General features: G+C 36.8%; 1 protein-coding gene across 1 annotated transcript; it reads left to right on the top strand.

Annotated features, from left to right (window-relative positions):
- Nucleotides 1-2,515: 2,515 nt before the first annotated feature.
- On the top strand, nucleotides 2,516-10,131 carry LOC125780665 (ribonuclease inhibitor-like). Its single transcript, XM_049463224.1, has 3 exons — nucleotides 2,516-2,644; nucleotides 7,235-7,405; nucleotides 9,984-10,131. The coding sequence occupies exons 1-3, from the start codon at nucleotides 2,568-2,570 to the stop codon at nucleotides 10,129-10,131; spliced, it is 396 nt and encodes a 131-aa protein (XP_049319181.1). The 5' UTR covers nucleotides 2,516-2,567.
- The last annotated feature ends 4,812 nt before the right edge of the window (nucleotides 10,132-14,943 follow it).

Below are 14,943 nucleotides of genomic sequence, written 5' to 3'. Positions count from 1 at the left end.
ACCCAGCACTACACTAAATATTTAACATGTTGATAATACATTAGGCTTCTCTGTAACCACACATACATAAATTACAAGTTGGTTGTGCTCTGCTAATTAAAAGGGGCCGGTCTAAACCAAAAATGCCAGGGCCGATATTTTTGTCCCAGTCCAGAGGTTGCAGGAATTAAGAGATATTTTTTGTAAATTTAAACAAATGAGGAAAGACTAGTGTCTGAACCAGTAATCTATAGTGTCTTCTCCTCTGGGCAGATATGAGACCAATCATTCTGATCTCAGACCAGCTGCTTGAACATAAGTGCGGACTAAAATGCGCGAAAAGATTTGAAACGATCAAAAACTGCATGACGTAACAAAACCCGTTTTAGAAACAGTCACGTGGCTTTCTGTGTTTCTAACAGTGTTGGGAGTAACGGCGTTAAAACTAACGGCGTTACTAACGCCGTTACTTTTTTTCAGTAACGAGTAATCTAACTAATTACTATGACTGTAACTATAACGCCGTTACCATTTCCGACACCCCGTTACTGCACGTTACTTTAGCAGCTCTATGAACTTTTTTTTTTTATTTCGCTTTGCCCTGGTTAACCCCTCCTCTGTCCGGTGAACTTGAGCTTCTGGCCGCTGTGCCTGTGGTTTGGCGTGGTGAAGTGAGGCACAATTGTGACGATTTGCGTGCTCTAATCAATTCAGTGATTGCCGTGGACAACCCAAGTTCCGAATTAAGGACGTTAAGCTCTTTTTAGCTGCTCCGGTTTTTGTGGTGCTGCTGCTTTCTATTTTAGAGCTTAGATTCTCTGCCCGAATCCCACCTGACCTGAGGACCGACCCGAAATCAGGCTCCTATTTTTATTTTATATAAAGCTCTGGTGTGATAATCACAATGTTGCTAAGTAACCAATTATTATTGTTCACTAAAGCGAACGAAATAGCGAAAATTGAAAGTGAAAAACATTTGTGTTAACTGAATCTAATAAAAACGGTAATTAAAAGGAAAAACATAACTATCTCGAACTGTATTTTGTGTTTATAAAACTAACTAAAACGAACTGAAATTACTGATAGAATACCCTCATTTTTGTGTTTAATTTATTTATAAGCGCTGTTGTACAGCGGAGTTGTACAGCGGGAGTTGTTGTGCCGAGCGCGCGGCACTCGTGGTCCGTTAGTTCTTGTGTAAAGCGCTCGCGCTAGGAAGCCCACCCTAAAATGAACAGAAAAAATAAAAACAAAATAAAATTAAACTATAATAAAAATGAAAACTGTAATCACGTAGCTCTGGGCGCACGTGAACGCCTCCGCGTTTGACTTGCAGCATTGTGTGTAGCTGTTCTTAAAAATCATTTAAATTAAATAATAGTTCTATGCTTCTATGTTACAGTGTTAATTAACATAATTCTGATTATATTTCGCTCATTCAATCAGCCCGAAAACAGACAGTTTATGGGGCGGATCGGGTCAGGCTCATAATGACAGTTTATGGTTCGGGCTTGGGCAGAATGTGCACGGGCTCCGGCTGGGTCGGATTTTTTGGGCATGATCTAAGCTCTATTCTCTTTTGGTGAAGCTGTTATATTAATACCATTTTAACGGGCATTTAATTGTTGTTTTTGTCCATTATTTTGTTTTATATATACATATTTCTTTTGAGTGTGGCTTGGTTTGTTAAATTTCATCCCCAGACGCGTTTTTCCGCTTTTTTCAGTATTACAAGTTTTAGTAATTTTCTTTGGTTGTGTGGAGAATTTCGTTTTATTTTTTTGAAATTCGTTAGATTATATTTTTGTCAACATTTTGGGTTTATTTTCGTTTGTTATTTTTTGTTATTTTTCTAATAATAATAGTAAATGCATAATTGATTTCCTTTTTTTGACGGGCGAATAATAAAAAGTAACGCGATAGTTACTTTTACTGGTAACTAATTACTTTTATAGTGGAGTAACTCCGTTAGTAACTCAGTTACTTTTTTGGAGAAGTAACGAGTAACTATAACTAATTACTTTTTCAAAGTAACGTGCCCAACACTGGTTTCTAAACACAGTGATTCAAATGAATCGATTCAGTTTGATTTCGCGTTTCGAGTTTGAAATCACTAGCATTCAGTGAATTTAATATACTATCAATTTAGGCATTTATACATTTTCTTTTAATTTTTCATGATATAAATGTCCTACAGACAGTAGCAGTATAGCAGGATTTGGTTTGTCTAGTCTTGTTGTATTTATAATTCAGGAATTCTGTATCTTTGTTTAAGTTTTAACACTAAAGAGTTCTTCAGATACCAAAACTAGACTTCCTTTTATTGAAAGGCAAATGTGGCTGATAAAACTTAGTCTTTTTAGAACATAAATGAACAATATCAACTTTGTGAGAAAAAATAATTCAGCTGTGGAAAAGAGTAAAAGTATGAGAGAGAGAGAGAGAGAGAGAGAGAGAGAGAGAGAGTTCCTGATGTGTCTCTCTTTTCTAGGCTGGAACACTGTGATCTCGGAAAGGAAAGCTGTAAACATCTGGTAGAAGTTTTCAAATCAGCGAACTCATTGATAGAGCTGCACCTGAGTACGAATATGGGACTGGAAGATTCAGGAGTGGAAAAACTCTGTGACGGGCTTAAGGATGAAAACTGTAAACTGCAGAAACTGAGGTAAGATTAATACTTTATCAGTCAATACCAATCACACACACACACCACATTTTTAATTACCTTTGCCGTATAAAATAACTATTGCTCACTGTCTATTCTTGGCTGATTTAAAATACATGTCATTAATTCATGGCACAATCTTTATTAACAATTTGATCAGTTTAATTTATTTTCATGCCGGTGACTATTGCAGATCTCTTGCATGTGGTTAAAGTGATTTATAGATCCAGTGCTGATTATTTACTCCGGTGAAGTTTTATCTAGCCTTTAATGCAGCTTCTTCACTTCTTACATATTTCAGGGCCTCGTTTCCTTAAGTTTTCATTCATATTGAATCTAAATAATTGGATCTAAATCAATATTAACACAGAAAACAATAATACAAATAGAATAAATCTTATCTATTGTGTTTTATTGGGATTAGCACTCTCAGCTCTTACAGCACACTCTGCTGCTCTGCTTATTATTGTTTAATCTAACACTGTTTAATGGAATCCACAATAACTATAACCATATTGCTGATTATGACATTTGAAAAATGTAAATAAACTCTGAACTGTTTAGGTAAGAATCTTTTTTTTTACTAGACAGGGATTGTTTTCTAACCTTCTAGTGTCAATTTGCTTTATTGACCTTAAGGTCAGGCCTGTTGGATTCTGCAGAAGGACAATGATCTGATCGACACCGGCAAGTCCACCTCAGAATAGCAAAAAAAGAAACAGAGTGTCTTAGTGAAAGTCTGATTGAGGTGCTGTGGCTGATCTTAAACAGGACATTCATACTCAAAAACCCTCCAATGTGTCTGAATTACAGTATTTTACAGTCGCTAACATACTTTTTACAATCTGTATTCACATTTACAAATCACTAAGTACACTTAACACAACATCAGTCTGTTGTGGACTACACTGTTCATGTTGCTATCACACAATATACATTTAATAAACATGTTTTAAACATGTTTATATTTTATTAACATACAATGTCAGAGCCATTTTTTGTTTTGGTTAAAGTTGTTTTTTGTAGATGTGGATTTAATACTTAGTTAATATTTCTAGCATGTGACTGTTTGTAGATTTTGCTTTAATGTGATGCTGTAATCTGATTGGCTACTAACTCCACTATAAAAGCATAATGAAACATAGAGGACTCCAGAAGCCTCGAGCCAGGAGCATCGCCCATCATGTAACAGTAACAGTAATGTAACTTTATTAAGTTAGGAAGCCATCTTTTGTTTTGTATTTTAAAAAGTTCATAGTAAATATAAAACAACCAAGAAAACTTATGGATTCAAGACCTCTTATTTTTGATACAAGCCACGTGTAGAAAAACTTTGAGGTTCAAGGCTAGAGAGCAGCACAAACAAACAAGATAATCCACTTTAACAATTTTTCATCTTTCTGATCTTCTTTACAATTGCTTGAATACAGCGTGCCATAATGAAATACCTCATGTTGCTCATGTATGCACCAATAGCAGGTGTAAAGCTATTATAACTAATACACAGTTTATCCTCTTAATGCGCCCTGGCCAGAAATATGTCATAATTAATATCTGGCTGTGTTTATGAATAATTATAGGCTCAATATAGACACCCAATATGCCATCTCTGCTTTTCAGTTATTTAGCCTATTTACCTGTATTTCCCTTCAGGAAATAAACATTTAGGGCAAAACATGCCTTGTTTATTAGAATTATGATTCATCATTTCCATATTCCATATAATTCCCGTTTTTCGTACGTCCATATTTGATCCAATGTGGATGTCAGGAATTGACCCAGGCAGGGAGACGAGGAGACGGACGCAAGTGCAGGTAGACATGAGACAAGACCAGGATGTGACAGTGGACATGTTATACATCATTTAAACCATCTGACTCTCAGGATTGCGGAACAGTAATTTTACTGTAGGATGTACAGTTCCTGAATTAGCTGAAAGAGTGCTTATACTTTTTACCGCAGCTTTAAAAACAGGCTGTTTGATCAGCCGGGGTCACTTTAGGACACACACACACACAGCGCTCACCTCAGACTGCTGCCTTCAAACTCAGAGGTAGCTGACTGCTGGAGGGAAGGAGGGGGCTCTTAAAAAAAAACACAATATCATTCCTTTAGGAGTAGGACAGGGGTCGGCAATTAGTTTTGGCCCATTACGTGGCAGGCCATTTTGGAAAATTAAGCAGGTAAACCCAGGAAGAAAATAAAAAATGAATAAATAAACACACCACTCCTCACGTGGGATCGAACCCGAGTCGTCAGATTCATGATTCATTTAAACTACCACTGCTCCAGCTACTGAATTGAGATATAAAAGGAGAAAGAATGCCTTACAAAGAGATAGGGATCCCAAGAATGGGCGGAAAAACGAGAACAGGCGGAAACTAAAGTCACGCCGAGCGCAACAGAAAGACAGGGAAGGCGTGTAAACTAAAGTTCACCAGAGAAGAGTTTTATTTTTTATTTTTTCATTATTGTTCATTATAGTTTAGACAACCTCACGGGCCAGATGTTTCACTCTTGCGGGCCACATCTGGCCCATGGGCCGCCTATTGCCAACCTATGGAGTAGGACATACAGAAACACCTTCTTTACTGCGAAATAAAGAATAAAATTGGTAGTTTTTATTCTTTTAAAGTTTCCAGTCCTTTGTAAAAAGAAAGGACCATACATTCAGATCACTATAATATCTAACCAGTGAAGAGAGAGAGAAAGAAAGAAAATATGTCTGGATGGGTGGAAATGAATAGTTAGTCCCATAAAAAGTTGGGTCAGGATAGGGGAGAGGATTAAATAGGAACAGAAGTACTGACATTCTTTACTCAGGTAGAAGTGTAGATACTAGGGTTTAAAATACTTCTGTAGAAGTTAAAGGATCAACTCAAACTTTTACTCAAGTAAAATTGTAAAAAACCTCTTTAAAAAACTATAAACGCCATAATGCCCCAAACGCCATAATGCCACCATAAAGCCATAATGACTTTAATGTTATATTACAATGTTAATGTTGAAAAATCTGGGATTACTAGGATCTTCTTGGTGGTTTACATACAATAATTGGTACTTGAGACACAGTGACCACAACATGTAACTCATGCACCACCCCCTTAAATAATATTTTATCTTAACTTGTATATTGGTGTGTGTGTGTGTTTTTTTTTTTTTTTTGCTTACGCTGCGTTGCCTGCTTTAATAGTCTTCAGTAGCCTTCAACAGTCTAACCTTGCAGCCGTGGTGTGTCCACTAAACTCCGTAGTTATAAACATCCTGAGGTTAGCAGCGCGCTAACTGACCTGTTTATAATGTAATCCCAGCAGTGCCTCCGTGACGCTGCTCTAAACTGCTGCTGTTAGCTGCTTGGGCTGAAAGATGAACTGTAGAGAGCTGTATTATCCGGTTAGTGGGGTTATTTTATTTCATACACAGAAGAACTTACAAATTTTTAAAAACGCTCCAGACTGGCTCAGCTGAGCCCTGTAGCCCGTGGCTGGGCTGCAGCTCTGACTAAGCAAAGACTGCGGGCTTGTGGTGCTGCAGCTGCAGCTCCGACTAGTGGTTGGATGAGGAACTGCTAAATCTGAGGAAATGCTAAATCTGTCACAGCTCACAATTTTTGATTTTATATTTATTAAGCCTTATTTCAGTATCAAACGTTTTGATCAAAGTTAATATAACTTATAAATTAAAAGGATTTATGTTAATAGAGCAACAAGCAACCATTTTTCCATGCAACTGTAATATTTGATTGAATAAATAGTATATTGAGAGTTATTTAACATTAAGGAGTAATTACATTCATTTTGTATTACATCTGGTTACATTTTCTTATATTTATAAGTTACATCTGGCCCTCAGAGAACAGCCAATATGCCAATGTGGCCCTCGGCAAAAATGAGTTTGAGACCCCTGTTGTAGATGATACGTTGCACACACACTTGACACTCAAGTAACATTTTTGATAAAAGGTTATAAGAAACAACAGTGATGCTTTTTTATGTAATGTCACTAGCTTTTATTACTGTAGCAGCTATTACTGTGTAGCTGTATTTTTTTTTTTTTTTTTTTTGAGTTTAGAAAAAGTATCTAAAGTTCTGGTAAACGTTTTTTATGTAAAATAATTCTATAAACAAGAGTGGACCAAAATTCCTCCACAGAGATGTGACAAAGACTTGTCAGTTATCAGTAAAGCTTTATTTCAGTTGTTACTGCCAAGATAAAAAAAAAAAACCAAGTTGTTAAGTTTAGGGGGCAAACACTTTTTTACACAGTGCAGGTTTAGTTTGAATTGGCCTGATTTTTCTCTTAATAAATAAAGTTATAATTTAAAACCTTTTTTATATTTACTCAGGTTATATTTGTCTGATATGAAAATGTATTTATTAATCTTAAAAATAAGTAAGTATAATGCAAAAGCAAAAACAGAATAAATCTGTAGGGGACAAATATTTTTTCACAGCACTGTAACTGGAATTTCACTCCATTTGCTGATCTGTTCTGATGCTATGTGATCTAATTCACCCTGTGATTACAGGCAAAACTATGTTTTCCATGATCTCAGTTTTACTGTTTGTTAATGTAAGTGTTTCTCTGCAGGCTGGCTGAATGCAGTATTAAGAAGAAAGGCTTTGCTGCTCTGGCTTCAGCTCTAAAAGAAAACCCCTCATCACCTTTAGAAGAGCTGGATCTGAGCGGTAATGGACTAAAAGAGTCAGAACTGGAGCTGTTACCTGAGCTAAGGACTAAATTTCCTAAACTGAAAGTGAAGTAAGTTCCTGAATTTCTGTTTCTTTACTGAAAATAAAACTATGGTTTATATTTAAATTGTACTACTTGCTTTTTACACCACATCACTGAACACACACTGAAAAGATCTGTGTTATTCAGACAAATTACATTTACTAATATGGTGAGGATTTTTGTTTTAAATGATTTCTAAAAATCTATTTCATTGGAAAATACAGGTTCACCACCGACTGAAATAAATATAGACACAATCAACCGACAGACGATCATTGCTATCTTTGCAATGAATTGTGAACACAGAGGCACATGCCCAAAGCTCATACATCCATAAACTCGCAGTTACGCACAAATTCATAGCGTGTGCCAATTGGCAGCTATGCAAACTTTTACATCAACTATAAACAGAATACAAGATAAAAAAAACATTATTGTACGTGGTTTGTGCATCTTTCGTTAATTGGTTAATTTTCTATTCCTAATCCCGCAAAAGAAAAACGGAGAACAACCTGTTTTCCTACTTTGAATGATTTAATTATTATTTAATCCAGGAAATCATACCGTTTTCTACACCTTAATTAAACTTAAATCAATAAAATACAAAAACATAATATGAACAAATAGAATTTTTTTATTCCTGATTGTGGCTAATTAGGGCCTGAGCTGCAGATTTTAGCACTAACTGAAAGTTTTAATACAGGGGTAGTTATTCTGCTGGTTGATATAGCGTAGACCTGTAAAGATATTGAACAATTTTGTGATTTAATTAAAACTATGGCTTCTCATAAGTAGTGGAAAATTCCCCTGCATGTAAGCTACTTTTTCCATTAGAAAATAAAAAGCACACTAAAACAATTACAAACATCATCAATTTGTCTCTTTTAGCATGAAATGTTTACTTTATTGTTATAATGACTGAAACAACACATTTCTTTTATCAGATGATAAAACAGAGTGTTTACAGAGTAGCACTGTTAGCCCTCACCACCAAACAAGCACAGCATAAAATAATATTAAAACAAAAACACACTATCAGTAAAAGCTTTTACAAGCCCCAGACTAAAATGTATATTTCAGTTTGGGCCAATTTACTGCAAGCTAAGCCTAAAACAGCCATATTTTACACTTAACATGATATATTTACACATTTAATCCGATCGCTAATGCTAATCTCAAATGCTAATAAAGGTGATGGACTGGCCAAGAATGTCCTCAGACCTAAACCCAATAGAACATCTTTGGGGCATCTTTAGGCAGAAGGTGGAGGAGTGCAAAGTCTCGAATATCCTCCAACTCCGTGATATCGTCATGGAGGAGTGGAAAAGCATTCCAGTGGCAACCCGAGAAGCTCTGGTAAACTCCATTAGGCAGAGTTAAGGCAGTTTTGGAAAATAATGGTGGCCAAAAAAAAATATTGACACTTCAAGAACTTTCACTATGGGGTGTATTTACTCACTTTTGTTGCCAGTGGTTTAGACATTAATGGATGTATATAGAGTTATTTTGAGGGAAGAATAAATTTACACTGTTGTATAAGCTGCACACAGACTACTTTTCATTGTGTTAAAGTGTTATTTTTTTAGTGTTGTCTCATTAAAAGATGTACTTAAATATTTGCAGAAATGTGAGGGGTGTACTCACTTTTGTGAAACACTGTATTTTCATGTTGGTGCTCCTTATTGCAGATCTCTTGCATGTGGTTGAAGTGATGTATAGACCTGATTCTGAGTATTTTCTCTGGTTATGTTTCATCTAGCCTCTAATGCAGCCATTTTCATTTGTTAAATATTTCAGGTTCTTGTTCCCTTAAGTTTTTAATCATATTGAAAGAAAGCTCAGTTGGCGCTAAATCAATATTACAACATATTCAAATATGTAATTAGATTCTGAACTGTTTAGGTAAGAATCTTGAAAGGGAAAGGAAAAACAGAAACTGTTTTCTATTTTCTAGGGTCAATTTGCTGTATTGACCTTAAGGTCAGGCCTACTTGGGTTCTGCAGCCGGACAATGATCTGAACACCAGCAAGTCCACCTCAAACAAAATAGCTCAAACAAAACAGGCCTAGTCAGAGTTTAGCTAAAATGTTGTGGCATGATCTTAAACAGGCCGTTCATGCTCAAAAACCCTCCAATGTAGATGAATTAAAACAATTCTGTAAAGAAGAGTGGAACAACATTCATCTACAGAGATGTGAAATACTCATTGTCAGTTATAAGTAAAGTCTGATTGCAGTTGTTGCCTCCAAGAGTGGAAAAAAAACTAGTTTTTAGGTTCAGGGGCAAACACTTTTTCACACAGGACTAGAGACTGGACTTTGAATTGGTTTGATTTTTCTCTTAATAAACAAAATTGTCACTGTTTTTTTATGTACTCAAGTGATATTAAAATGTATATGTTAATCTTAAATATCTAAGTATGATACAAAAAAAAAGAAATCTGTAGGGGACAAATATTATTTTCACAGCACTGTAACTGGAATTTCACTCCATTTGCTGATCTGTTCTGGTTCTATGTGACCCAAATCACCCTGTGATTACAGACAAACTAGGTTTTCCATGATCTCAGTTTTACTGTTTGTTAATGTAAGTTTTTCTCTGCAGGCTGGATGGATGCAGGGTTACAGATGAAGGCTGTGCTGCTCGAGCTTCAGAAAACCACTCATCACCTTTAGAAGAGCAGGATCTGAGCGGTAATGACCTAAAAGAGTCAGAACAGAAGCTGTTACCCGATGATGATACATGTGTCTAATCTGAAAGTGAAGTAAGTTGCTCTGTTTGTTTACAGAAAATAAAACTATGGTTTATATTTAAACTGTACTATTTGCTTTTCACACCACATGACTGAACACACACTGAAAAGCTCTGTGTCATTCAGACAAATTACATTTACTAATATGGTAAAGAATTTTGTTTTTAATGATTTATAAAAAAAAATTGGAACATTGAAATGTTGATGTGAGCTAATGAGCCATGATATGAAAGAGTCAGCCACTAATGGAAATGATCAAATTATTTAAATGATAATCAGATTTTTAAAAATGGATGTTCACAAAAAGAATCACAAGAATTCTGTGGCACTTATTGTTCTCCACCATTAAGGAAACCAACAAAAGAAGAGCTCATTAACATGCAAATTCAGAGTAAAATTGTAAAAATCTCATTTATTTTAATTTTCTTAACTTAAAACTGGAGGGATTTCTTCTAAATGTATTTATTTAATACATTTATTTATTTACAGTTAATTATTGATTTTCATAGAAAAAAAACATAAGTTAAGAGTGAATTTACTGTGTTGATTACAGGACTGTGATTAATGTGAGCTTAACAATGTCTTTTGTCTGTTTTGCAGAATCTGAATCTCACTGAGGATATTTTACATGGAAAAGAAGAGAAGATGAATATGAAGTGTACACACACACACTCACGCACACACACACACACACACACACACACACACACACGCACACACACACTAACAGACAAATACACACACAATGTGATTCATTGACACATGGTGGATTCTTCTCGGTCAAAATGTAAACACCTGCAGTGGCATGTTTATCAAACCCCACATGTTAAAAGATGAACCAACATTGATGGGGACTGAATGGGATCAGGGTTAATCAACAATAAAGACCCCCTACTCAAGTCATTCCGGTAATGTTTCTATTTGTTATATTAATCACCTGAAATAATGGAGTGTAGATACTGTAGAAATGTTCAAACTGTATGGTTTCAGTTGTATCTGTCTTGGATAAGATTAGGCAGGAAGTGAAGAGTCAGTTTGTAAGATTGATTATTTAGATGCAGAAAAAAGACACTGACAAAAAACTAACTGTGATGGCTAGAGAAGTAAGACAGAACATCTTCAAAACATCAGGCAGGTCTTGTGAGATGTTTTCCAGTAATTGCAGTGGTGTGTGCAGCAGTTCAATATTAATCTGCTTTAGTTTAGTGATTTAATTGTGATTTAAAACTATGGTGCTGAGATGTTTATGCGTATTGGGATCCTGTGTGTTCAGAGAGGGAATTCTGAGGTTAATGTAAGGAAGCTTTTCACAGATTATGGCTTGAGGGAAAATGCTGATTTAAAGCACTGGCTGCTCTTGTCAGCAGCGCTTGAGCCAGTACATTCCTGTTTGGACTGTTTAGTGCGTCACGGTATCTGTGTTTGTTTTGTCCTCTGACTCTGCCTTCTATTCATTCCCCAACTAACTCCACCCCTGAGGTTGCCAGTACAGTACACAACAGCGAGATAGATAGATAGATAGATAGATACTTTATTGATCCCCGGGGGGAAATTCTTGGCATCCAGCAGCAGGTTACACAATACACAAAGTTAAAAAAGATAAAATATAAAATATAAAGATACATATAAATACAATCAAATAAGAAATAGAATATACAGTGTAAATGTACAGTCTTCGTGTGTGTGTGTGTAATGGAGATGGAGAATGGAGGTAGTGCAGTTGAACACAATAGACAGTGAACACCAGTTGATGTGCATAATGTGAGGATAACTGATGTCAGCCAAACAGAAAGTGCAAATACACAGTTATATAATAATTTAAATTAAATTAAGCAGTGCAAAAGATACGTAAACAGTGCAAAAGATACGTAAACAGTAGATGAATTAACTAGTGAATGAACTACTAGTGCAAAATATGGTAGAACTATAAAAAGTGTTCTAGGCATCAGCAAGTCTGAGAGTGTGTCCATAGCTGGGGGTGTGTCCATGTTGTGGCCAGAGTGGCCGGAATGAAAAAGTTTCACAGAGTCTTCAGTTTGCTGTGCTGAGAGGAGTTGAACAGTCTTATGGCCTGAGGAACAAAAGACTTTCGGAGTCTGTCTGTGGAGCAGGACTGGGACAGCAGTCTGCCGCTGAATGAGCTCCTCTGCCTGGTGATGGTGCTGTGCAGAGGGTGGTGAACATTGTCCATGATGTTCAGCAGCTTACTGAGGGCTCTCCTCTCTGCCAGTGGTGTTAAGGACTCCAGCTCTAATCCCAGCACAGAACCAGCTTTCCTCACCAGCCTGTCCAGTCGTCCAGCATCCCTCTTGCTGATGCTGCCTCCCCAACACACAACAGTGTAAAAGAGGACGCTGGCTACCACAGACTGGTAGAACATCAGGAGGAGTTTCTGGCAGATGTTGAAAGCCCTGAGCCTTCTGAGGAAGTACAGTCTGCTCTGAGCCTTCCTGTAGAGGGAGTCAGTGTTCACTGACCAGTCCAGCCTGTCGTCCAGGTGCACACCAAGGTATTTGTAGGATTTGACCACCTCCACGTCAACCCCCTCGATGGAGATTGGCTGCTGAGCAGAGGGCCTGGACCTCCTGAAGTCTATGCACATCTCCTTGGTTTTGGAGATGTTCAGCTGCAGATGGTTCATCTTGCACCACATCACAAATTCCTCAACCAGGCTTCTGTACTCCCTCTCATCATCATTACGCACACACCCCACAATTGCAGTGTCGTCAGAGAACTTCTGCATGTGGCATGACTCCGAGTGGTATTTGAAGTCTGATGTGTACCGTGTGAACAGGACTGGAGAGACAACAGTCCCCTGTGGTGCTCCTGTGCTGCTGATCACTGTATCAGAGGAGCAGTCCCTGATCCTGACATGTTGTGGTCTCCCAGTAAGGTAGTCAGTGATCCAGGTGACCAGGTGCATATCCACCTCCATCTCCATCAGCTTGTCTCTCAGTAGTAGGGGCTGGATGGTGTTGAAGGCACTGGAGAAGTCGAAGAACATGACCCTCACAGCACCTCCCCCCTTGTCCAGATGAGAGTGAGCTCTGTGCAGGAGATAGAGGATGGCATTTCGCATAGAGCGATTGGTGCTGCAGCATGGAAGCTAGCAAGCAGGGCTGGTTCAGCTGAAACCTTAGCAGCTACACAGCCTAAAAAGCCTCAGCATGTCTCAAAACTACTCAGTGACCAAAAAACAAGAGTAAATATTGGCAGTGAGTTTGAACATTTTGAGTTTGAGCAACTCTCTGTGGTGTTTTGAAATTGAACCGCTGTAATTATTTTGCACGCTCATTTACTACTGAATGCTCTTTTTAATTAAAACATGTTTATTGATTTATTGTTTTAAAGCCTTTGGTGCTACTTCTGTGGCATAATCTTATTGTTATGTTCCTGTTATGTATATATAATGTTTAAACAGTTTAAACATGCTTCAGCTCTTAATTTTTAGCTCTTCTCTGGACACCCAGGTTCCCAATAAAACTTTCACTTTAATTTCTATTTGTTTATATCATGTTTTGTTTTGTATTTTGATGTTTTAAGTTTAATTACTTGCTTTCCTTGATCCAAAATATTTCAATATTTCAAAAAAGGGAAAATGGGTCAATCTCCTTTATATTGCAAAATCAGGAATGGAAAAACCAGTTAATGAAACCACAGACCCTACATCCACACAAAATATAGGTCACTGTTATATTACTTAAATGACCTTAAATGACCTTCACAGCGAGAACGAGCTGTTTAGTTTCCGCTGCTGAGAAGCATTGGACACGTCTAGATGCGCCATAAAGATAGCAATCCGCTATCTTAGTCAGAGCGCACCTGACTCTTAAAGGGAATGGCAAGAAATACACTGATTGGTTTGTTTTTATGCCCAAAAATACACCCATGATTAATTAAGAGTTTTGCGTTTTGAGTTGCGCAATGCATACTTATCCCGTCTGCTGTGGGAATTCCTCACTGCAGTGGAAGAACACCGTCTCATTCTTCAAGTTTGTTCTCTGTATATATAAAGGTAAAGCTAACAGGAAGCTGTGCAGCAGTAGTGTTTTAATGTGAATATCCTTGTTGTGTTTTCCTTTGTATTGTTTTATTGTTACATCGACTGACATCATTCTCTTACATATGCATATAACCATGTCACATATTCAGTACATATAATACGTAAAATATAATCGTTGTCCTTGTATGTATGTATTTTGTTTTTTACTTGGCATAATGTGAATGTGGCAACTGTTCTTTACATTCTTTACATTTTACGATAAATGGACCAGTAGAAATGTTTCAGACTTATTCTAATTGGCTTGTCATCCTTATTAGCATTGTTGTGAAAGAACACTTTAATTGATTAATTTTGATTAATCCTGATTTGAATGACGAGTTTACAAATAATTACCATGCATGTGAATGTTGTTCACTCTCGTGTGACTGAAGCCCGCTCACGTTTGTGGCATTGCTACATGACATCATCAAAACACAGCCAAGCCAGAGCCAGATTATGGAGAGACTAACCACTTCCTTTCTCCGCCATTATATCAGAAAATGACTGCAAACAGCTAGAGGAAGCCCACGAGTCTGAAAAATAATTTTGGGGTGAATGGAACTAAACACCTTAAAACATAAATTAAAAATGTATGTTTTAGTCATGACTGAAAACGGGACCAGATACATATCTGTTTTTATCATATATAAATATTTTTTTTATTTGTTTATTTAATTGTAAAGCTCAACGCACAGTATTTCGCACAGACTTTTCGTGTGTCAAGGCACTTTCTAGCGTTTGCAAACTAAAAATAAAGAGAAAACAGAATA

Source organism: Astyanax mexicanus, chromosome 13 (genome assembly GCF_023375975.1).
Source record: "Astyanax mexicanus isolate ESR-SI-001 chromosome 13, AstMex3_surface, whole genome shotgun sequence".
Lineage (NCBI taxonomy): Eukaryota > Metazoa > Chordata > Actinopteri > Characiformes > Acestrorhamphidae > Astyanax > Astyanax mexicanus.
Note: the sequence above shows the minus strand (reverse complement) of the source record. Positions and strands in the feature narration are given on the sequence as shown.